General features: G+C 63.5%; 2 protein-coding genes across 3 annotated transcripts; both read right to left on the reverse strand.

Annotated features, from left to right (window-relative positions):
- Positions 1-1,925: 1,925 nt before the first annotated feature.
- RHBDL1 (rhomboid like 1) lies at positions 1,926-7,385 on the reverse strand (the record flags this gene model as incomplete). Of its 2 annotated transcripts, XM_082490539.1 has the most annotated exons (8): positions 1,926-2,197; positions 2,304-2,364; positions 2,991-3,091; positions 3,392-3,504; positions 3,605-3,753; positions 4,439-4,663; positions 4,933-5,091; positions 7,347-7,385. In XM_082490539.1, 8 exons carry the CDS (start codon positions 7,383-7,385, stop codon positions 1,926-1,928), a joined length of 1,119 nt encoding a protein of 372 aa, XP_082346665.1. The 2 variants fall into 2 exon arrangements, with proteins under 2 accessions (XP_082346665.1, XP_082346664.1); XM_082490538.1 differs by lacking the exon at positions 4,439-4,663.
- A 2,420-nt stretch (positions 7,386-9,805) lies between these two features.
- Positions 9,806-23,858, reverse strand: RHOT2 (ras homolog family member T2). Its single transcript, XM_082490537.1, has 19 exons — positions 23,761-23,858; positions 23,236-23,294; positions 21,969-22,050; positions 21,801-21,844; positions 20,436-20,489; positions 19,950-20,002; positions 19,306-19,414; positions 18,753-18,854; positions 18,165-18,263; positions 17,615-17,723; positions 17,226-17,346; positions 16,266-16,350; positions 14,517-14,662; positions 14,328-14,428; positions 14,125-14,255; positions 13,605-13,685; positions 13,278-13,400; positions 12,961-13,166; positions 9,806-11,550 (listed from the first exon to the last, which is right to left on the reverse strand). Exons 1-19 carry the CDS (start codon positions 23,795-23,797, stop codon positions 11,433-11,435), a joined length of 1,860 nt encoding a protein of 619 aa, XP_082346663.1. The 5' UTR covers positions 23,798-23,858; the 3' UTR covers positions 9,806-11,432.
- Between the last annotated feature and the right edge of the window lie 104 nt (positions 23,859-23,962).

Below are 23,962 nucleotides of genomic sequence, written 5' to 3' on the forward strand. Positions count from 1 at the left end.
GGCGTGGCCGCGGGGCGGAGGGGGCGTGGTCTGAGGGGAGGAGGGGCCGGGCCGAGGGAGCGGAGGGGAGGGGTGACCAGAGGGGCGGTGCGCGGTGCGCGGAGGGGCGTGGTTTGTGAGAGGAGGGGCGGGGTTTGGGAGCGGAGGGGCGGGGCGCGGGTGAGGTGTGTAGGGCTGAATGGGGGATGGGGGGGGCTATGGGGGGGTTGGATGGCGGATTGGGGGGATGTGGGGCTGGATGGGGGGATGATGGGGGGGGGAGTGCAGAGGGGTGGGGAAGCTGCATGGGGGTTGGACTGAATAGAGGGTTGTGGGGTGCGGGGGGGGGGTGGCTGAATGGAGGAGGGACAGGGGGAGCTGGATGGGGGACTGGGGGGGATGTGGGGCTGGATGGGGGGGTGATGGGGGGGTGCAGAGGGATGGGGGAGGCTGTACGGGGGTGGGACTGAATAGAGGGTTGTGGGGTGCGGGGGGGGTGGTGGGGGAGTGGATGGGGGGGCACAGAGGGGTGGGGATGGATGGAAGATATGGGGGGGGCTGGGGGGTGCAGAGGAGGGGGCTGCAGAGGGTTGGGGGGGGGGGAATGTATAGGGGTGTGTGGGGATGGATGTAGGACATGGGGGGGGCAGAGAAGGGGGGGTCTGCAGCAGGGTGCGGGGAGGGGGGGTGGTATAGAATTTGGATGCGTAGAGCCAGAGGTGAGTGTGGTGGCGCATGTGGGGCTGGGGGGGGGGGGGGGGCGGGATTGGGGGGTGGGTGTCAGTTCCCAGCCCATGCTGCAGACACCCAGAGCCCCACAACTCCCCCCATGCACCCCCACCCCCCCCATACACCCCCCGCGGGGCTGAGCCCAGTGCCCTTTCACGCATCCCAGAGTTTTCTGCTCCAGTAAGTCCAGTCCCTGGCTGCTCCCCCCCACCGTGACCCTCCCCCCCCCTCCCCCGAAGCCCTCATTGACTCAACATGGAGCCAACGGGGATGGAGAGGGGGGGCACCCCCGGACCTCCCAAAATCCACCACCCCCCCCCCCCCCCCGAGAGACGCAGGCCCTAGCAGTGTGCAAAATATTTATTTATACTCCAAAAAGGTCAGGGATGGGGGGGGGGTGTCGGAGTGGGGCACCCCCCCTCCCCACATGCCCCCATCCTGGGGCGAGCCCCCCCACCACAGGGAGGCCGACTGGCAGCAAAGCAGGGGGGACTGGGGCACTGGGATGAAGGGGGGGGGGGGGGGGGGGGGGGCTGCACTGCCGAGGGCACTGCTGCACTGAGTTGTGCCGGTCTCAGCCGATTCGCCTTCCTGCTGGGCTCACCCCATATTATTCTTTTTCCTCTCTCTCTCTCTCTCTCTCTCTCTCTCTCTCTCTCTCTCTCTCTCTCTCTTTCATTTATTTATATTTATTTTGGCATAGAAAAATAAATCACTCCTATTTTGGCACCAGTCCTTCCTGTGAAAGTGCAGGTCACTGGGGGTGGGGGGGGTGGGGGGCAATGAGTAGCTCCCCCACACCCTGGAAAGGGGATACGGCAGCAAGGTGTGGGGGGGGTTCCCCTCCTGCTTGGCTCCTTCTTGGGGGGCACAGCCGGAGCCCCGCGGGCTAGGGGGGGGGGGGGGGTCGGCGATGCCAGGGCAGGGCTGAAGCATCCTTTGGGGTGGGGGGCACAGCGGGGGGGAGGGTGGGGGGGGTGTTGCTGGGGTACATTTGGGGGGGATAGGGGGGGACGCAGCCCATGTTGAGGAGGGGGGGGCAGCGCGCTTGCTAGCACCGAGGGGGCAGGGGGGAGGTGGCCTGTCCCCATGTCACGCGCGGGGACATCCCCCCCCCCCCGCTCCTCCTCCCCTCTTCTGGGGATAGAAAAAAAGAAGAAAAAAAAACCAAAGAAAAAGAAAAAAAAAGGGGGGGGGGAGGGGAGTGGGGTTGGGATTTATGGCGGGGGGGGGATCTGTGCCCCCAGCAGGTCGTAGGCGAAGATGTTCCAGAAGACGGCGAAGAGGAGGAAGGTGCCGTAGGAGAGGAGCAGGACCCACCAGCCGCACTGGTCCTGCAGGCTCTCCTCGTAGCTGCGCAGGATGGTCAGCCCCATGCTGATGCCCACGATGGCCCCCGCCAAGTGGGCCATGAAACTGGGTTGGGGGCCCGAGGCCGGCAGCGGGGGGGAGAAGCGGAGCCAGACGGCGCGACCCACCTCCGAGCTCACTGCAAGACAGCGGCGGGAGGTGCTCAGCCCACCCCACATATTTCCTCCCCTCCCCCCCCAAAAAATGGGCGCACCACAGGGTGGGGGGCACAAGCGGGTACTCACTGCACACCAGCGCCAGCACCATCCGCAGCAGCTTGTAGGGGCAGCGCATCCCGGCCCAGTTCTGCAGGAGGATGGACGGACACACGGAGGATGGCGCAGCACCAGCGATGCTCCAGCACCAGGGCCACCAGTGTGCCCCAAGCGGAGCTGTGCCCTGGCCCCATGGAGTCGCCAGGTCCCCGCTCCTCCATTCCCACCCCACGATGCCACCCTGCAGGGTCCTCCACCCCCCCCGCAATATCACACCATGCTGCCCACCCTACGGTGGCATCCACCTCCAACGCCACTCCAGAGCTTCTCCACCCATTGTCACACCAGGCTGCCCACTCTTTATCACCACCCAATGACACCCACCCCATGATGCCACCCCACGGCATCCCCTACACAATGTCACAACATGCTGCCCACACTCCAATGCCACCCGCCTCCAATGCCACCCTAAGACCTCCCCCCCCAATGTCACACCACACTGTCCTTCCTACAATGCCATCCCACCTCCAATGCCACCCCAAGACATCCCCCACCCCTCAATGTCACACCACGCTGCCCACCCTACAATGCCACCCAATGCCACCCCCTGGCGTCCCCTCCAACATCACACCAGGCTGCCCACCCCTCACCTCCACCCAATGACACCCACCCTGTGATGCCACCCTCACGGTGTGTCCCCCCCCCCCCGTTGCTGACCATGACGACGTTGGCGAGATGTGCCGAGCAGAGCGCGTAGACGCCCCCCGAGCCCCCGACCAGGGGTGCCCGCATGTCCGTGATGGAGACGGTGAGGGAGCCTGCGGGCACGGGCAGAGCTCAGTGTGGGGCCTCGCTCCACCCCCCCGCCCCCCCAGCATTAATTAATTACAGCCCACATTAATTAATTATGGGCTGCATTACCCCCCCAGCCCCCCGGGGCAAGGGATGCTGGCGGTGCAGGGTGGTACCCAGAGGTCACGAGTGGGCGGCAAGCGAAGTCCTGCATCCCCATCAAACTCGGGGTGCCCTCCCTGGGGCTGGTGACAGGGACCGATGGGGACAGCGTGTGTGTGTGTGTGTGTGTGTGTGTGTGTGTGTGTGTGTGTGTACGCACCCACCTGCCAGGACTCCAGCCAGGTAGAGGAAGCTGATGCGCAGGATGCCATGCACCATCTCCAAGGGCACCCCGATCATCAGCTGCAGGAGGGCGTTGAACCCCAGCTGCTCCAGCCTGCCCGGGCACAGGAGGGGACACACGCGGTGAGCCCCCCCCCCCTCCCCCCCCGGGTGTGTCCCCTGCTCCCAGTGTCCCCTCCCTGGCAGGGACCTACCCTACGTGCATGAACATGTAGGTGAGGAAGCGCCAGGCGCGCGCCCGATGCCCGGGGTGGTAGACCAGGGGGCTCTTCATGTACTCGGGGTGGTAGGTCTGCAGCACCCACTTGTTCAGCCGGGCCCCGTAGCAGAGGAACACGATGATCTGCGCCAAACCCCCCGCGGTCGTCAGCTCCAGCACCACCAAGACTGGTCCTTCTGGCCTGGGGCAGGGTCAGCCGGCCCCACCGCCTCAGGTCTGAACTCTCCATGGCCACCAGGACATCACAGCTGGGGTCACCCATCCTCTCTACCCCAGGTCTGAGCCCCCATATGGGCACAGGAACATCACGCCACCAGGACATCACAGCTGGGGTCACCCATCCCCTCCACCCCGGGTCTGAGCCCCCATATGAGCACAGGAACGTCACAACCGGGGTCATCTGTCCCCTCTGCCCTGGGTCTGAGACCCCCAGATTGGCACCAGCACACCAAAACGGGGCTCAACCACCCCCTTCACCCCAGGTCTGAGTCCCCTGTGGCCACTGGGACACCACAACCAGGGTCACCTGTTGCCTCTGCCATGGGTCTGACTCCCCTATGGCCACCAGTACCTCACAACTGGGGTCCCCCTTCCCCTTTGCCTTGGGTCCGAGCTCCCCCCTGGACACTGGAACATCACAGCTGGTGTCACCCATCCTCTCTGCCCCACATCTGAGCCCTCCACGGCCACTGGCACATCACAACCGAGGTCACCCATCCTGCCCACCCCGGGTCTGAGCCCTCCAAGGGCACTGGGATGCTTTAGCCAGGATGAGGCTGGGCGCCCACCCCATGCCCGTGCCCCGTACCTGGGTGAGGGTGACGGCTGCCATGAAGACAGGTGGTGGACACGTGCGGTGCTGGTAGAAGTACCAGCGCCGGTCCATCTCGCAGGGCAGGATCTCGTAGGCCACATAGCGGACGAAGCGCTTGTAGAAGCCCAGGCCGGTCTCGTCCAGCAGCACGTCGCGGGGTAGGGCTCGCTGCCCGTTGGCGATGGCGCGCTTGAAGCTGCTGGAGCGCTTGCTGCTGATCTGCGGAGAGAGGCCGTGCCCGCGGGGGGGCCGCAGGGGCAGCTCGGGCCGGTGGGCTCATAGCCACCCCCTGCCCATCACCGCCACCCCGTGCCCGCCACAGCCCGGTGGGACCGGCTGGACCAGCCAAGCCATGGCTGTGCCATCATCCCGTGCCAGGGGACCACCGGTGTCTGCCCCCCTTCCCAGGGGCACAGGGAGGTGCCCAGTGCCCACCCTGGCTGGCGCCCGGCCGCTCGCCCCCGTCCCCACGGCCCCCCGGCACTGACCAGGTCTACCAGCTCCTGATAGCAGACCTGCCCCTCGTCGTTGCCCTGCGCCAGGGCCACCAGCATGTCCAGCTTGGCGGGGTCCAGGGGCAGCTCATGGCTGTGCACGAGGCTGGCGAACGTCTCCACCCCGATGAAGCCGGTGTTTTCGGGGTCGAGCTGTGGGGCACGGCACGGAACATCACCGGGATGCCGGGGCTGCGGCTCCCCGGTTGGTCGGGGAGACGGTCCGGTGTCCCTCACCCTGGTGGCATCATGTGCCACTCCATGACACCCAGCCCCTGCCGCTGTAGGGGAGGCTACACCGTCTGGGTGCCCCGTGCCATGCGGGTGCCCCGTGCCGTGCCGGTGTCCCCGTCCCCCCCGCGGCGCTGCCAACACACTCCCACTCAGCTATTTCTCGCCGCCAGCAGCCTGCCAGCCGGGAAGCCACGAAGCTAAACACACGCGCAGCCCTGGCACCATCCTCCTCCTCCTCCTCCTCCTCCTCCTCCTGCATGCCCTGGGCAGCGGGCACTGGGGTCTGCCACACCGGGCACCCTCCGCCATCCCCGGGGCTCCCAGCACTGACCGGGCACCCTGAGCCCTGCAGGCACTCAGCACCATGGGGTATCCCACCCCATGGGGTACCCGCCATGGTCCCGCTTGCGGAGATGAGGAGTCCGGGGTGGCACGAAGGCAACGGAGACAGGGTGAGGGCCCCGATGGTCAGAGCACAGTTTGAGCTGTGGGTCCCGAGGGTGGCTGAGACCCCACACCCCACAAAGAGCGTTGGGTTTGCTCCTTCCTTTGCCAGGGAATGAAAAGCGGGAGAGGAAATTTGTCCTCACGGGATGGGCAGGAGAGGGAGCACTGGGGGCATGGGATGGTACCCCAACCCCGGCGTGTACCCCGTGTCCCTCCGGTCCCGGCAGGGAACAGCCAAAGCTGCTTTCCCGAGGGGAATCCGGCTGCCTGGAGTGCCTGCCCGAGGCGGGCACGGATGTGGGATGCGGGTGCAGGGTGGGCAGTAGGGTGCGGGATGTGGGGCGAGGAGCAGGGTGCAGGACGGGGGATGCGGGGTGCAGGGTGGGCCAATGGGGTGTGGGATGCGGGGTGCAGGGTGGGCAGCGCCGTGCGGGATGTGGGGTGCCGGCAGCGTTTGCAGCCTTGCAGCAGCCACCAGCCCCCGGGAACAGCCCCCACCATCGGGGGTGCGGGATCACCCCAGTGCCACCCATCCCCTGCACCCCATGAGCTGCACACGCCACCCCACAGATGCCACGTGCGTGTGCCACATCGGGACCTGGCACACGCCGTCCTCACACACTGCCACACGCTGAGCTCACGGTCCCCAGAGAGCCCCAGCAGTGGCCACAAGCCCCTCTCCGCTTTGGGGGTGCGTGTCCTCCCACCCCAGCCCCACTGGCACCCTGGGGGGGGTCATCCCCAGCCCCTCGAGCCCCTCAGCCCTGCCGGGCTCTCCCGGGTCTTGCTCTCGCCTGGGGAAGACACTGCTCGTCCCCGAAAGGGTTCGGAGGCACGTGGAGCCCCAGCACCCGATGGCGGGGTGACACAGGGGGACAGCACCGCAGCTCCCGGGCTGGGGAAGCCGGGGGACTCAGCCAAGGTCACGGAGCCAGCTGGGGGCAGCGTTAATATTCCTGACACCCCCCCCCCAATAATTTCCCTCCCCATCCCCAGGGGAGAGCCGCTGGCTCGGCCCAGGCTGGGTGGGGACGGAGGGAGGAGGTGGCCGAGCACCGGGCAGGGACGGGGTGCAGCGGGTGCTTAATGCATCGGGGCCTGATCCCGCCAGCAGAGCGGAGCCCACCGCTACGCAACGTTAATGCTCCACGGCCTCATCCCGCAATCAGGTCACGGGGCTGGATGCAGCCCCCCCGGGAAGGGCGAGCCTCACCGGGGTGGCCGAACCACCCCACGGCAACCCCGAGGCCTCCGGGCCCCCATCCAGCACCCAGCGCTGGGGCTCGGCACCGCCGCAGGCGTAGGGGCTCGGCTGCTCAGCACCCCCCCGGCTGGCTCAGCACCCCTCGTCCTTGAGGGTGCGCCCGGCAGGATGCGACCCGGAGGAGCGGGGAGCGCTTTGGGGGGGGAGGGGGGAGGAGGAGGAGGCCACAAGTGAGCTGAGTTGCGCGGTCTCAGCGGCGCAATGGGGACCGGGGTCCGTTGGAGGGGGGGTGGAGAGGGGGGGCAACGGGAGATGCTCAGCCCGGGGAGGGGGGGGGCAGCGCTGCCCGGTGCCCGCCAGACCCGCCGGTAGCGCTGCCCGCTGCGCGGCAGCCGTGCCCGGTGCATGCGAGCATCCTCTCCGGTAGCGCTGCCCGGTGCACCGCGGGCCCCCTTCTCCCCCCGGTGCCCGTTAACTCCCCCTTAGCGCTGCTCGGTGTCCCCCCCGCCCCCCGGGTTCTCACCTGCTCCTGGATGAGCTGGAGCAGGGAGCTCCTGTCCATGCACCCGGCGGGCGGCGGGCTCCGCCGCTCCCCCGCGCCCGGGGCCGGCGAACCGGGCAGGGGAGCGGCGCGGGCGGCGGGGGCGACGGGAGGGGGGGTGGCTCTCCCCGCCAGCCCCGCGTTGCGGCGGGCCCGGGAGCGAACGGCGAGCGGCGGCGGCGGCGGCGGCGCCGGGAGCCGCCGATGGCAGCGGGGCGGCGGCGGCGGCGGCGGCGGGGGCGGGAGCGGAGCCGAACGGAGCCGCCCCCGCCGCAGCGCACGGCGCAGCGCCCCCCCCCCGCCTTTCCCCCCCCCCCCCGCCGCCGCCGCCGCCGCCGCCGCCGTGCGGGGAACCGGGACCCGCCCCGCCCCGCAACACGGGGAGGGAACACCCGGCACCGGCAGCCCGGGACGGTATCTGCACCCCTGTACGGGTACCGGTACCTGCATCCCGGTATAGCATCTGCATCCCGGTACAGCTACGAGCATCCCAGTATGGGTACCTGAATCCTGGTACGGCACCTGCATCCCAGTACAGCATCTGCATCCCGGTATGGGTACCTGCATCCCAGTATGGCATCTGCATCCCAGTACAGCTATGAGCATCCCAGCATGGGTACCCGCATCCTGGTACTGGTATTCATGCCCTGGTATGGGTACTTGCATCCCAGTACTGGTACCCACATCCCAGTACAGTACCTCCATCCTGGTACCGGTATGGGTATCCCTGTACTGGTACCCACATCCTGATATGGCACCTTCATCCCAGTATAGGTATCTGCATCCTGGTACTGATACACACATCTCAATGTAGTAGCCACATCCCAGTACAGTACCTGCATCCCAGTACTGGAACCCACATTCCGTTTACAGTACCTGCATCCCAGTATGGGTACCTGCATCCCAGTATGGGTACATGCATCCCGGTATGGTACCTGCATCCTGGAGCATGTTTTGGCATCCCAGTACAGGACCTGCATCCTGCTACAGGAATCTGTATTCTGGTATGTTACCTGCATCCTGGTATGGCATCTGCATCCCAGTATGGGTACCGACATCCCAGTATGGGTACCAGTACGCCAGTATGGGTACCGGCATCCCAGCACCAGGTACCTGTGGCATCTGCAGCCCTTACCTCCAATCCTGACCCCAGCACCCACAGGCCAGCAGAGGTCCAGGCACATCCCCCATGGGTGCTCCCCCTGGCACAGGGCACGTAGTGGCACGCGGTGGCACGGCACAGCGCTGGCAGCTGCCCCAGTATAGAGCACGGGGGACAGCCTGGCACCGGGTACCTTGGAACTGGCACCCTTTACGTGCTGCTGTCCCCAGGTCCCCATGCACCCCGTCCCGCAGGGTGGCGTGTCCCCAAGGACCCAGCCCTGGCACCGTCCCCACTCCCCTGGGCCGCAGCTGTGGCACGGGGCTGTCCCTGTGCCGGGGCAGAGGCGTTGGGGTGCGCACGGCAGGGCGGCGATGCCGGCTGGCACGGGGCAGGCAGAGATGCCGGGCAGCGGGGCAATGCCCGCGTTCCTTCCCCCGGGATCGCGTGCGGCCATGGGTGAGCTCCCACAGACAGCCCTGTCGTGTGCGTCCCCTGCCCCACACGGCGTGTGCGGCTCTGGCACTATTAATACGCACCGCGGCACGTGGACCTGCTGCTCCCACGGGGCCCAGCCCGGTTTGGACTCACCGGGGAGCACCGTGTGTCCCATCCACATTGGCATCACATCCTCTGCCTGCACGGAGGTACCGGCCATGCTCTCTCCCTGCCCCGGCACCCCTGGGTGCCCTGGCCGGGGGGGGGAAGGGTCTCCTCTCCCACCCCGGCAGCCCGGAGGGACCCCCCTTGCACATGGGGGAGCAGAGACTCCGGAGAGGTGCTGGAAAAAGCCTTTTCTCCAGCTGCACCCTCGTTCCCGGTGCCCAGCGCCTGCGGCTGAGCCCACAGAGACAAAAATAGCCAAGGGAAAAGCTGCCACGGGGAAGCGGGAGCAGGCAGGGGAGGCGGCACAGCCCCGGGAGCTGCGGGTGTCGGGGGGAAGGCGGCTGTGGGGAAGCGGGGAGCCTCTAACCCCGTGCGGGGACGGGCACGCAGAGCCAGGGCTCCCAGGGGCAGCCAAGCCTCCCACCACCCGCAAAATCCGAGTGACACGGGGACCCACCACCTCCTTCCTCATGTCTCCCCGCCGGCTGGCACTTGTTGCAGAGGCATCCGTGTCCCCAAGCACCAAGGAGCCCTGGGCCAACCCCCAGCCTCGTCCCCTATGGCCAGGCTTCATCCCCTGCCCTAAATCGCTATAACTTCCCCCAAAAGGGGGTGGGCAGCCCCTTGGGGGGGGTTCTCCTCGCTCACACTGCAGCCAAGGGATGCCCCGGGCATCGCGCAGCCCCTGGCAGGAGCCAGGAGAGGCAGGACACGGTGTGCAAGCGGAAAGGTGTGTAAAAATTTATTTTCACGTAGAGAACGAACCTCCTAAAACAGTATGGCTTTGCCAGACGCGGAGCGGTGCTGGGAGCAGGGTCGGACCACCAGGCACGGGCCCAGTTAGTAGTGCCGCGGGCGCTGGGCTCGGCCGCAGAGAGGGGAGACACAAACACCGGGGACGTGGCCCCGGCAGTGCCACAAACCAGGCGCCGGCGGCGAACAGTGATGGCAGCGGATGCCTGACTGGCAGAACGGCTCCGGCACAGGCAAAGATGCCCCGGGACCAGGCACCACTTTGGGGACTACCCCAGAAAAGATGCTGGCTGCTGCCCAGCGGTTTCTCAACCCCCCCCTCAGAGGCTCCAGGCGACAATAAAAAATTTAAATAGACAAAAACATACAGAAAAGCAACTCCAGCTGTTCCCCTGGGTGCCACCCCACCGGCTGCTGGGACTTGGGGACGGGGACACCGTGGGACTCCGACCCCGGGTTTGCACTGGGCTGAAGTCCCGGCTCGGGCGGGGGCAGGGGAGGAAAGAGCTTCCAGTCGTACCAGGAGACGCAACGCCCAGAGCCTCGTGCTCCGGGACAGCCTCAGCGTGGCCGAGGCCGCCGCAGAGGGGACAGCAGGACAGGGACCGTACGGCATGATGTGGCAGCAACTCAGTGATGGCACTGCCAGGAAAGGACGGCAGCCTGCCCCTCGGGAGCGCAGCGGGCACCCCACGCCCTCGCAGCCCTCCCCAGCTTACCGATGCTCCCGGGGCGCCGAGAATACTGGTGGTTATGAATACTGGTGGCCAGGGCAGAGGTGGGGAGGGGGAGAGGCCACGCAGGCGGGCAGGGGAGGAAGGCAGAAGGGACGAGAGCCGGGCACGCTGCAGGACTCTGAGTATTTTTGCACAGAAACAAGAGAAAGAAGACGTTCCAGACATGTGCCGGGCATTGCTCCCTCCCCTTGCAGCCTGGTGCCGGGGGCTGCAGCCACAGTGTCCCAGTGGGAGGGGACAGGAGTGACCCCAAAACACAGGGGTGCAAGGGGTGCAAGTGTCTGGCCCTCCACAGCTGCCTTTCCCAGCGCTGGCAGAGGGAAACAGGGACAGAGGACAGACGTGTGCCCCAAGAGACTGAAGCCACCAGCCCGTTCGACAGCTCCACTGCTGCTGGAAGCCCCAGGGGCTCCGGGAGCATTCCCTCCCCTCCCCGAATTGAGGGCATCAGCACAGCCCTCCGGGGAAGGGATGTGCCTGGTCCAACAAGATACCGAAACACTCACGTTTGAGCTTAAAAACAAACGTTAAAAAAAAAAAAAAAAATTAACAGAATAAAAGATGGGGATGATCCTCCAGCTGCCAGTGAGGCGGAGCCCCCAGGCAGAGCTACCTTGGCCCCCGCTGCCACGGCTGGGCAGGAGCCACGCGGGCGAGGAAGCGGCAGAGACCGGCAGGCTTATGCTGGCCGGTGCCACTGGATCTATCCTGCTGGTGCTGGGAAGTCCGGTTTCGCTGGTCCTGCGATCCAGGCCGGGGGAAAAAGGAGGATTTCCCACCAGGGACCAGGTTGAGGCAGGGCCCCTCACCGGGGAGTCATTTGGGACGGGGAGGCTGGTGTCACGGGGAGGACGGGGTGGAGAGCCGCTCTCACTTGTTCTTGGCTAGCACACGGTATAGCGTGAACCCTACCAGAGCAGTCACCGCGGTCCCCAGAGCCACCCGCAGCCAGAAGGACGCGGCTCCCAGCTCCATGGCGTTCAAGTGGCTGCAAGGAAAGAGAGAAGCAGCCGGTGAGTGAGGTGCACAGAGACGGCTGTCCATAACGCCAAGCTCCCCGCCAGCCCAGAGCGTGTCCCCCGCAAGCAGAAAGGTTGGGGTGGCCCCAGGAGGGGACGGATGGTGACCACGGCGCAGCTTCAGGCTGACAGATACAGCCCGGCCGAAAGCAGAGAGCACCAAGAGGCTCCCCGGCCCCACGAGCCAGAGCACGTGCTGCTCGGCACCATCATCATCATCATCATCATCATCATCATCATCATGGACCCAAACGATGGCTCCCCGCCCCACGGGTGGGACGGATGTGGCTTTACCCTCCCGTGGTCTGGAAATAGCACACCAACACCTAAATAATTGGTACGAGCAAGGAGGTATGTATCTTCCTTTCTAGGTCAAGCTGCTTTTACAATTCCAAGTGCAACGAGACCCAGAAGCGGATGCAGGCGGAGACGTTGGCACAACCAGTGACACCGACCTAAGGGCAGCGAGGGAACGGGCCCAGTTCTGCCCGAGCGTACACATTCCCTTCCTAAGCACGTGCTGCCCCACACCAATGTGCTCCTCTCCGAGGAGGAAAGACGTATCCATTATTCATTCTCCACTAAATCAGGGGAGAACAGCCAATCCCTGGCCCTCCATTACGCCGTTATTTATTTATACCACATACCCTAAGATATATTAAGAATATTTAAATTTTAATACTGCAGAGGGGAAAAAAAAAAAAAGTGTCGGCTCTAAAAATAAAGTTGTTTATTGAAAAGAAGCTAGAGGGAAAACCACTCGCTAGTAATCCCATCCTGCCTTCCAACGCACCCACATGTTCTCCCCGGCAGGGCTCTGCCCCCAGCGTTTCGCCGACCCTCAGCTTTCAGCCCCCCCTCGAGCGGAGCGATGCCACACGCAGACACGGTCTCCTTCCCAGACCTCCCATCTGCCGCCCTACCCCGTTATCCAGCCCCTTTCAGGTGCCGTTCCTTCCCAAAAGGGAGGTTGGGTGAACAGAGGTCTCACTTCACCGACCTCTTTTTCAGTCTGATTCACCTCATCAGGAGAAAATAGCTGCCACCCCCCTTCCGCGGGGCTCGGCAAACTAGGCTGGCTACTCCCCTTCAGCATTTTTTGATGTTAGGCTTCAAAAACCAAAACTCCCGTGGCAGGATGTATCTAATAAAACTGCCAAAGAGACACACAAAGGCAGAAGAGAGCCCAGTCTCCTCCGCCCTCGCCAAGCAGGGGAAGAAGCAGCTCTTTTGTTTCAGTTATTCGTACGAGCGGAAGACACCAAGAGCTAGAGAGAAACCGAACCAAAAGCAACGCGGAGGAGGCAGAATTCAGATACAGCCCCCCTTCCCAAACTTTGCTCCTGACCCAGAGCCCTCTCCACGGGAAGGATACTAACGGGAAGGTGGCGGCGGTGGCCAGCTTGGTGTAGATGGTGGTGCCGGGCGGTCCCTGGCCGTGGCAGGAGAAGAGGAAGGGCGGCGGGAGGCAGTGCTTGTAGCAGAATTCGGCGGGGGAGAGCCCGGGCTGCTGCTGGCTTGCTTCCGGCAGGTCTGTCTTGGAGGCCACGAAGACGCAGGGAATCTGGCTGTCCACGTAGTGTTGCTGCAGAGACGGAGAAGTGGCAGCGAAGGGTAAGCAAGCGGTCCCCTGGGAGATGTGCGGCTGCCACGCAAAGGCTGAAGTCCCCCAGGGCGGCCCCCCCAGCCAGCTAACCTTATAAATACTGGCACAGTAGCTGAAGGATTTGGGGTCACTCAGGTCATAGATGAAGCAGGCGACATCGCAGGCTGCATCCGACGGCTTCACGAACTTCGTGTCGGCGCTGACCTCATACAGCTGGGGCAGGAGGGGAAAGGACACGTGGGCACAACACCGTCTCAAGGAGATTCGGCTGTTTCTCACACCGTGCCGGCAAGACCGCAGCCACAGCCCAGCCCAGGGGTGCCGGGGATGGCGCTGCAGCAACACCGCGGGGACACAGCCCAGCCCCGCTGCGAGGCAGACGCAGCAGCAGCGATGCCCTCCTCTCCCCTGACTTACTATAAGGTATTTTTCCTGGCCGTTGACCTGCACCGTGTTGATCGCGTAGAGGGACGGCTCTCCCGGGTTCTCCCTCTGGGCCTGCAACCGACAAAAACAGTCTCAGACAGGAGGGAGCAAGAGCATCTCACGCTGCCCCGAGCCCCCGTGGTATAACAGCCACTTGAAGGCCAGCCGGCGCCTGCCACGAGACGTGCGGTTGTACGTAACAAGCAGGGAAAGCCAGCGTCACCCCGGGGAGATACAGCTGCCCGGGAAAGGCATAGCGCCTCCAGATCCTCGGGACAAGTGGAGGGAAGGGGCTCAAGCCCTTCAGCAAAATTAAGGACGCGAGAGTCACAGCAACCGGCACCAACAGCAGAGACGCGGGTGCAAAGCCCTTTGCCGGGACGCCGGGACCTCGCCACGGGCAGGGAGGTGCGGTCCACGCAGCAGATCGCTCAGCAGCCTCACAGCTCTGCCTCCTGCTCCGCCGGGACACCCTGGCGCAGCACGGCCAGAGAGGGGAGCAGCCACTCACCGCGAGGCTCCTGCCGAGGAAGGCCTGCAGGAAGGCGGACTTGCCTGCGCCCCTGGCTCCCAGCACCTTGCAGAGGAAGACGTTTCTCTGGGTCTGGCCTTTCTCCAGGTCGATCCTCTTCTCCCGGGTCACTGGCAGGAGAGAGGTCGGGTGAGCGAGAGGAGGGACGCAAGCCGCGACAGGAGGGGAGGGCATGGCCGTACCCGTGAGGGCTTGTGTCTGGGAGTCCTGCTCCGAGAGGATGGGGTAGCCCAAGTAGCCCAGGCACTCCAGGCAGTGCCGCACATCCAGGTAAGCCACCAGCCTGGAGAGACAGAGCGCACCGGGAAGCCGACAAGGTCAGCAAGGGCTAAGCGATGTGACAAAAGGCAGGGGAGAGGGGCTGAGCTTACGTCCACTGGCAGAGGAATCCATGCAGGGAAAGCAGGCCTTTATCAGTGGTGCATACCGTGTTGTAGAGCTCGGGGCCCCAGGGCACGCAGGGGAAGACGCTGAAGAAGTTCTGCAGCTCTGTGGGGGAGAGGGCTCCGTCCTGGTCCTGCCAAAACAAAAAGGGAGTCAGCGAGCGAGGCAGGACGCAGCCCATGCACACACCGGCAGCTCGCTGCAGCCACACCGAGCATCGCTGGGGTGCAGAGAGGGTCCCCAGCACGCAAGTCCCCCTGCTCGCTGCTGCAGAACGACACAGGGATGCTTTCAATGGCAGAAATCAATTGCAAGCAAGGCCAGAGCTGCGTGAGCGTGCAAGAGAGCCTGCGCCCCAGGGATTCCTGTCACTGCACAACAGCCAGCCCGATTTCTGCTCCGCGATTGCAGCTGGAACCAGTGCCAGCCCCGCTACTGGGCAGGACCCGTCCAAACTCACCCCGCAGCTCTGAGCTTCCCTGGGGCCAGCAGCCCCTCAAGCAGCCTGCAATCGGTCCAGCCCGGTTCCACGCCGCTGGGCCACTAACCCAAGGTCTGTGTGCGGCCGCCGGGCCACTGGCCACCAGCTAACCACAAGCCAAGGCAGCAGCTTCAGGCCGCTGTGCCACAGGGCCATGCCACAGAGGATCTGCCAGCATCTGGGCACAGAGGGACGTGCATCGACTCTGTGCTGCGATTTCCCGCGGCCGCAGAGCTGCCGTACCCCAGATGCACAACAACATCTGAATTAATAGTCTGAGCAGGAGCATGCGGAACCAGAGTATCCCCAACTCTTTCACTCTCCAAAATATGGCACAAATCAGTCGCTTTCTTTCCCTCTCTCCGGCCTGGCACCCCCTCCGCAGGGCTGGCAGCTGTGCGGATGCTCGTGCTTGGTCGGTGGCTGCAGGCCAGCAGCTGTGCCCGCTTTCCCCGCCACCCTGCGTGCGGCAGCCGGACACTACGAGGGGCTGCACCAGTTTGATGTTAACTCAGACCCATTCCCTGAAGGCCCAAACCTTACTGGCTGCCCTTTGGTCAAGGGTAGTGACCACAGCCCCATGCCCTAGCCATGCTGCTGCCATCACAGAATGGGTTGGGTTGGAAGCAACCTCGAAGATCATCAAGTTCCAACCTCCCTGCTCTGGGCAGGGACAACTCCCACCAGCCCAGGTTGCTCCAAGCCCCGTCCAACCTGGCCTTGACCACCTCCAGGGATGGGGCAGCCACAGCTTCTCGGGGCAACCTGCACCAGGGGCTCACCACCCTCACAGTCAAGAATTTATTCCTAATATCTCATCTAAATCTCCCTTTTTCCAGTTTGAAGCCGTTCCCCCTCGTCCTACCACTCCATGCCCTTGTAAGAAGTCCCTCCCCAGCTCCCCTGGAGCCCCTTTAGGGACTGGAAGGCCACAATAAGTTCTCCCCGGAGCCTTCTCTTCTCCAGGCTGGACAATCCCAACTCTCTCAGCCTGTCCTCATAGGAGAGGTGCTCCAGCCCTCGGATCACCTTCATGGCCCTTCATCAAACTACCTACAGCTCACCATGGCCATCTCCTGCTCCCAAAGCCTTGGCAAGAAGCCACGAAGGGAGCGCTGTGGCAGAGTAAAGCCCTTCACTAGCACTACCTCTGCTCCCTGGAACAGAGGGGTGGACAGGAGAGCAGCTCCACCCAAACGCGCAGGTCTAGCTGAGAGCATCCCCTCCCCAGGTACCTCCACCACACGCTGCCCACCTTGTCGTGCTTCTCAAACAGCCGCTGCAGGAACTGGTAGCCCAAGTGGTTGAGCTCTGTGGAGCAGCCGGGGGGAAGGCGGAACCTGTCGGAAGAGATCCAAGTGAGCCTCCTCAAGCCCTGAATGAAGGGCAGCGTGTGAGCAGGTTTTCGGCCAAGCCAGATGTCACCCAGGGCACGCAGCTCCTCACTCCCTCCCTGCTCAAGACCAGCAGTTGTCTCCAGGCCTTGAGACAACCTGTTCCTTGACACAGCCCCTTGCTTTGGGGACAGGGTCTTGAGGGTGCACAGTGGCCTCTCTTTGGCACATCCACGTGGCCCAAGTGGTCAGGGAGATGATGTAGCCCTCGCTCTGCCTCATGCCCAGGGCTTCAGAAGGGCACAGCACTACCCCTTGGGTGCTTTCCACCAGCATAGACCCTGTCCCCTCCCCTTGCACAGCCTGCTGTCTGGGGAGAGGATGAGGCAGCTCACAAAGCCAAACCCTTTCATTACTGCCAGATCACCACCTCCGGGGTGGCAGAGAGCAGAGAAGAGACAGCAGCTGCAGAACCAGCCGGGAGGGCTGTGCTGTCAGCTCGCTGCTCCTGACAGAGCCGTTCTGCCTCAGCTCAGGCAGAGACAGAACCGCCTTCAAAAACCCCTTGCTGATGTCAAAGGAAGTCAGGGACAGGCCTTCATTCCCCACCTCCTCGCCTGCCTACGTCAGAGCCAGCAGCACAGTCAGCAGCTCCAAAGCCCATTGTATTTGTCACCAACCCCGTGTGTCAGCTCTTGCCTACAGGGGAAGGTGAGGAGCACGAACCTGATCGTGAGCTAAGGGTGTAGATTCAGCCTCAGCTGAGGAAGACGGTAGACCTCAGGGTGCAGAAAGGAGTCAGCAAAGGTGCTGGGGAGCCCAGGTCGCATACCACGGGGATGTCACACCCTGCCCACCCCACTCCACGGCAGGATACGCACTGTGGGTAGAGATAGTCATCCGTCAGCTCCAGCTCGTCGTCGTACCCAAAGCGGCGAAGGATGGTCCAGGTGGTCTCGTGCCGGCCCCTCTGGATGAAGAGCGTGTTAAGGAAGAGGAAGCCTGCAGGAGAGATCAGGCGGCTCAGACACAGTGGGGCCAACCAAGCCTCAGGGATCCACTCCTCGGGACCACACTTTCCCTGGGAAAACGGGCTGCTTGGACAGAGAGGTCTAGTAGCCATAGCAGGCTCAGGCTTGCTTTGACAAGAGGGACTAATTAAGGCTTGGAATGAGGCTTAGCATGAGGACAGGGCTCCTCACAATGTGCTGAAGGAGATGAGCGCCTCCATCCCTCGCTTAGAAGGTTCATGGTGCCCTTGTGCTGTTACCATTCAACGTCAGGCCGTTGTCCTGCACTCCATCCGTGGTGTTCTTCCACACGACCATCTTCACATCCTCCAGGGCCTGAGGAGCTAGCGGGTTTCCAAAGCAGGACTTCTACCTCCCAAGAGAAAGAAGGTCACCATCAGCAAAGCACCCAGACAGAACAACCCTCTGTCTCAGCAGCATCCCTCTACCCTGGCAAGGAGATATTGTTTCTAGGAGAGAAAATCCACCCAGCTCAGGGATTACTGGCTTAGACCCTGTTCCTCAGCACCCCAACAACATATGACTCTCAGCATCTCCAGAGCCTCCTGCTCTTCCCACTGCAGAGCAAACTTAGTGAAGCTTAGTGAAGATGGAAGACCTGTGGATCCTCATGTGCTCGGAGATGCACTCTGCAGTGCTTTAGATGTGCAACAGCAGAAGTACTGAATGCAAAGACGACAGCCGTATCAGGAGAGGGGCAGCCTTTCTGCCCAGTATTGGAAAGAAAGGGGACCCCAGGGGCTTCCCACAAGGGACTGGGGAATATCCCAGCTCTGCAGCCAGCCCTACCTGGAAGTAGTTGAGTTCATCATCACTAAGAATCTGGTTGTTATCCTGGTCCGAGAGGTTGAAAATCCGGGTCAGTGCTCGCGCACAGGCAGGTTTCAGCTGCAATGGAACAACCGCAGTGACAAAAACAGGGCAGCAGCATCAGCCTGGCCATTCCTCCTGCCTCCTGAAACGCCTTGTGCAGAGGGGTTCCTTTCCTGCACTGCCTGGGAGCACGGTCCAGCTAGGCCAGTACCACAGCCACCTTGGAGCTGGGAGCCAGAAGCAGGACAGCCCAGATGGAAGGTTTCTCTTAGACCCTTCCCACCATGGCTAACACATGGTCTGGGGCATGAGAGCTTCTGCCCCAACATGGCCCTGGTCCTTGTGGATCTCTCTGGCCTGGATATACTCAGCTGGCTGCACTGAGCACAGGAGATGGGTATTTTCTCCCCTTTCGGCTCCCCACAGGGGTACCGCTTTCCCCTTGTTCTGGCTGCCTCGGCCCAAACTTTCCACCCTCCTACGCAGGGGCAAAAGCACAGCATCAGGCCAGAGCGCTGTGACGGGAAGGAGACTCCTCCAGCAGCTGTGAGCAGTACTTCCTACCTGCTTCTCCTCTGGGTCGTAGAGGGGGGCGGTGGGGTGCAGCACAGCTTTCTGGGCGTAGTAGAAGAGCTCAGAGATGTTCTTGAGGTTCTTGGCAGAGCACTGGGGATTCAAAGGAAAAGACAGCCCTGTGAGTGGGGACGGGCGATGGGCTGGTGACAAGGGGCAGGAGGATGATACGAACTCCCCGAACCAGACAAGTTGCGCATCAAGGCAGAGCAATGTCTGTCCACCATTAGGAAAAAAAACAACAAAAGGGAAACCTCCTGCTCATTCTCCAGCTTTGCTATGCCCAATCCACAGCCCCAGAGCCAAGAGGGGCTGCATGTAGCTCCAACACCAGTTACAGCTAGAGAGCCAGAGTGGGCAGACACTGAAACCCACTCCCTGAGAGGAAGACAAAGAACAGAAAGCCTAAAGCACAGGCCCTCAAGACCCAGACAGGGAGCAATTCTGCACAGCAATGTTAGCAGGGCAGATCTGCACAAGCTTACACCAGACAAGCGCTCCCACCCCTCAGGGAGGCTTTACAGAAACCCTCCGGTTCCCTCACCTCCACGCAGGTCTCAATCTCCGAGAACTGGTTCATGATGGGCAGGATGACATCCATGGAGCTCCCCACCTGCAGGTCGGACTTGTTTCCCACTAAAATAATGGGGATCCTGGAGAAGAAAGACGGAGTATCAGACAGCATGACCGAGGTTGCCCCTCTCTTGGTTTCAGCACTGCCCCAGCCACGCGTGCCCCCAGGCAGCAGGCTGGGGGGCCTCCCCACCCTCCTCTGCAAGGTCCACAGCAGCTTTCCTGCCTCCCACGGCCAGGAGCATCCATCTGGAGAAACAGACTGCCTGATCCCGCTTACGCTTTCACCCAGCAACAATATGTTCAGGAGCCTTTAATCCAGCACAGCAGCCTTCTGCCTAAGAAATCCACACACAGATTGCGGCTTCTGTGCTCCCGTACTCCCTTGGCAGCCTCCTCTCCCTGCCTGGCTGAGAAGAGATCAAGGGAGGATGGAACCCTCTGCCTCAACAAGATCTGCGATGGAGAAAAGCCCCCACGTTCTTCTGCTACGAGTGGTCTGGCCACAAGCTGGTTTGAGCTCAGTAACCTCAGGAGGAGGCGAGGATGGCGGGCCACCCCATAGCCTCCAGAATCCCCCAATTCTCCACCCGTGAACCACGCCACACACAGTACCTGGAGCCCTTTTCGGCTCCTCCGTTCACCATGGGGATCCACTTTGTGCGAATCTGAAAAGGCGAGCACAGGGAAAGGCCTGTCAGCACAGCCTGGGGAGGGAGAGGCGGCTCCCAGCACGGCTCCCAGCACAGGCGCCACAGCAGTCAGCAGGGCCTTGCAGCCATCTGCTCCCCGGCATTCCCCCGCACCAGCAGGCACCACAGACCCAGGGATGCTGGATGCCAGCAGAAGGATGAGACAAGCCTGTTGCCCCCCAGCAAGTGAGGACAACAGCCAAAGTGGGAGCAAGCTTGGGCTGTGCTCAGCCTGCCTCTGCTTGCAGGGGTCTCAAACCCCAAATCCCCGCAGGGCTGAGGGGGAATCAGTACCCACCCACAACAAAAAGCAATGGCAGCCAGGAAGGACCAAGCACTGGGAACCCCTTTTGCCCTGGCGCTGCTGCCAGAACAGGGCTACTCAGGGCTGTGGCAGTGAAACCGTTACCTTCTCGATTGTGGCCTCCTTGGTGACATCGTACACCACACAGACCACGTTGGCCTGCAAGAGAAAAGTGGCAGAGGGCGGTGAGCGAGGGTCCCTGCGGTGCACGCACCCGCAGCGGGGAGGCAGCCTGAGCCCGAGGCACAGCCCTGTGGCAGCCGCAGGCAGGCAGCCCCGGCGCCACACGATGCTGTCGCACTTGCACTGAAACCCAGCAGCGGCGGTTGAGCGTGCGTGAGCGTGCACACGTACACACAGCCCTCCGACAGCAACGACTCGCCTGCTGACAACGTAAGCTTTACAACGGGCTGTGCGGAGCAAAGACTCACTCCTCTGCTTCAGCTCCTGTCCAGGGAGCTGCTGCGAGTACATCTGCCTCCGTGCCCGACACCCGGCTCTGGTTCCCTGCTCCCACACCTCGCTGTCCTCCCACGATGGCTCTGCCCGTGCCCTGTGCTGGACCAGCAGCCGCTGCCCTCCTCCCCTCCCCGACCCAGCGCAGACAGCACTGACACCAGCGCTTTATTTGAAGCAGACAGGAGGGATCACTGGCCCTTTCAGGAGAGAGTTTAGCGCTAATCCTGAGGACACACAAGGGTTTAGGCAGGATTTCCTGGAGCCATTTTAAGCCTCTGTATACTCTTGTTGTCTAGTTGGAGGGAGCAGGACCCCCATGCCCGCCAGCCCACCTCCTTGGCCACTAGCCACCAAGGTGGAGAGATTAAATAGCTTTGCTCACGTGAGACATGCAGGGGAGAGACAGTTTTAATATCTGTAATCAAGAGGTCCCCTGTGCAGAGCCGAGGTTAATCCCAGGGCAGAGAAGAGCAGCTGGGCCCACCCCAGCCAGCCAGCTGGATTATTCCTCCATGGCTGCTCTGAGGAACGTGGGAGCCCTTGTCCCTCCCCCACCAGCGCTCCCTGGGGCTCCAGCTCCCAAAACTCCTCTGTGCCACTGCTTCATCAGGCAGCCACAGGGACCTAATGTAGGGAGCAGGGGGGTGTTGCCTAAGCTCAGTGAAGGCTTCTCCCCTCTTCTGAGTCTGTCAGGAACGGCCCGAGGCTGAGAGCACATGTCTGCTCAGCAGCCTCCTTCACCTCCTGGTGGGCAGTGAGCTGCCCCCCACTGCTCTCCTTCTGGAGGCTCCCCAGAGGGCTAGGACAAGCCACATACAACAGCTTACAAGACAGAGAAGGATTAAACAAACCTCTAAACAAACTGATAGCATTAATCCACAGATAAACAACTGCTTTCGCGTCTCCGGGTGGCTAATGGGGAGAGCGAGCAGCCACGTGTCACTCGCCAGCCGTGGGGCTACAGGCACCGCAGGCTCCTGTACCACAACACCCCCATCCAGCCCCGCTCACCTTAGCGATCTCCTCCTGCAGCTCATCCTCTGTCTGCTCCGACTCTGGATGGGGAAGAGAGTCATCACCAACTGCCCCTGGCAGCGGGGACCCCTTCCTGCTCCGCTCAGTCGGGCAGAGAAGGGGAGAAGTGAGGCTGGCAGGGAGCGAGGAGGGACGGGGCCCTACCTGAGTAGTCCACTATGTGCGTGGGCACCTTCTCAGGGGTGACATCAGCCGGGATCGTGATCTCCTCTGCACGAGGGGGCACCTGCAAAGCCAGCAGACTCTGTTCCAACCAACCATGCTGATCACAACCGAGAGGATGGGTGACAAGGGACTTCAGATCCCCATGCAACCACTGCCCAGCACCCTCCCTGCCAGGGCGGGATGAGCTCCAAGACCACGGATCACTCTTGGCCCACCAGCCTGCAGCTGCGGCTCGGCTCACTATAGTTCAGCCCTCACACAGCCAGTGTCCCCGCGATAAAGCCTCTGATCGCCTCCCAGCCCCAAGCCCTCCCTCAAGGCACAGCTCCCGATGGTGCAGAGTCCTGACAGGGAAGCCAGCTTTCAGACAAGTCAGTGCTGCCCGCCCCCGCTACAGCTCCGAAGATAAGCCCTCAGCACTCCCCCAGCTCTCCAGCCTGACCTCTTGGCAGCTGGGGGAAGCGCTAAGCTGATTGTCTGGACTTTGCTGCGAGAGCATGGGAAGGTGCGTAGAGCTGGTCCTCCCCCGAGCCCCCAGAGATGACGCTTCTCAGCGCAAACATCGCAGAGGGCACCATCTGCTCGTGGGCAGCGGGAGAAGCCACCTGACAGCACAAGGCAAACACGCCCGGCCAGACCGATCCTGTTTCCCCATCCGAACTGTGATGGGACAGTGAGCTGCCAAGCTGGAGGCTCCAAGGGGCACACGCAGGCAGGCTGGACGCTGCTCCTCGGAGATGGCCCAGCTCAAAGCACCAGGCCTGTCTCCAGACACGTGCAGAAGGGCAGGGAACACAGCTCAGCCCCTTCCAAGCGCTCTGTGCTGGTGCCACCACAGCGAGGCCAGAACTGGGGAGCAAACGGCCTTGACACTCAGAGCAAGGCTGGGCCCCACCACCTGCTGTGATGGTGGACACAGAGACCCCCTCCAGCCCCAGCACACCAGCTGCAGCAGCGGGGAGCAGGGCCCTGGGAGGTACCTACGCCCCTCCCCAGGGCAAACGGGATCCCAAGTTAGGGAGCAGAGCACAATCTGGAGCCACCGCCATTTCAGCTGGAGCTTCGTGTGGTCCTCACAGGCTTAAGCTCGGCCAAACCAGCCCCGCGGCTGTCACACCTCCCCAGGGAGCTGCGTCCACCTCCTCGGACGCCCCTGCCTCAGGCTGGTACCACTCGGGACAAAGCTGCCCCACCGCCGCCTGGCAGGGCAGCCAGCGGGAGGGGGCAGGCCCCTCCTCACGCTCACCTCTTCAGGGAACTCCTCGCCCACCAGAGCCATGATCAGAGATGTCTTCCCCACCTGGGCTAGGGAAGAAAGGGAAGACGTTGGCACCGGCCCAGCAGAGCCTGAGCGGCTGCCACGATTGGAGCCAGCGGCCGGCGCCAACCGCACCCGCGGGGCACCGGGGCGGCTCGGCCCGCGGGCGAAGGGGACGCCGGTGTCCTTGCCCTGCGGGAGACCCGGGAAGGGGGGGGGGGGGGGGGAAGCCGGTAAGGCGGTGCAGCGCTTCAGCCCGGGGCTGTTGCAGGGTGCCTACGGGAAGGGCCCCGCCCGCAGGAACCGCCACATAGGGGGGCCCGCGGGGCTGGCAACGGCGGCCGGAGGGCATTGCTACCGGGGCCGCCGCGGCGGGGGTCACGTCCCCCGCCCCGCTAGGCCCGCCCGGCGGCCGGGGCAAGGGGCAGGCCCGGCTGCTCCCCCCTGGCCTGCCCCGCCGGCGAGGGGCAGCCGACGGGCCCCAGGAGCCCACCCCCCCGCCGCCCGCCTTACCCTCCCCGAGGAGGAGGATACGGACGTCCCGCTTCATGGCGGCGCCGCCGCCGCTCCCGGGGCCGCCGCCGCCGCCGCCGCCGCCTCCCCCCCGCCGCTTCCGGCCGCACCACCGAGAGGCGGCGCAGAGCGGCGCGGGCAGAGCAGCGCCCCCTAGCGGGTGGGGGTGGGGCACAGCACACCAGAGACCTCCCGCCTTCAG

Source organism: Vanellus vanellus (assembly GCF_965231255.1).
Source record: "Vanellus vanellus genome assembly, chromosome: 14".
NCBI classification, from domain to species: Eukaryota; Metazoa; Chordata; class Aves; order Charadriiformes; family Charadriidae; genus Vanellus; species Vanellus vanellus.

What these genes read in the sequence shown, in the direction of transcription:
- RHOT2 (XM_082490537.1), bottom strand. Translation starts at nt 23,797, where the DNA reads ATGAAGCGGGACGTCCGTATCCTCCTCCTCGGGGAGG. An exon ending in TGCAGGAGGAGATCGCTAAG is followed by an intron (nt 20,490 to 21,800) that starts GTGAGCGGGGCT and finishes TTTCTCTTGCAG; the next exon opens with GCCAACGTGGTCTGTGTGGT. An exon ending in CAACGGCCTGACGTTGAATG is followed by an intron (nt 17,347 to 17,614) that starts GTAACAGCACAA and finishes TCTCTCCTGCAG; the next exon opens with GCTTCCTCTTCCTTAACACG.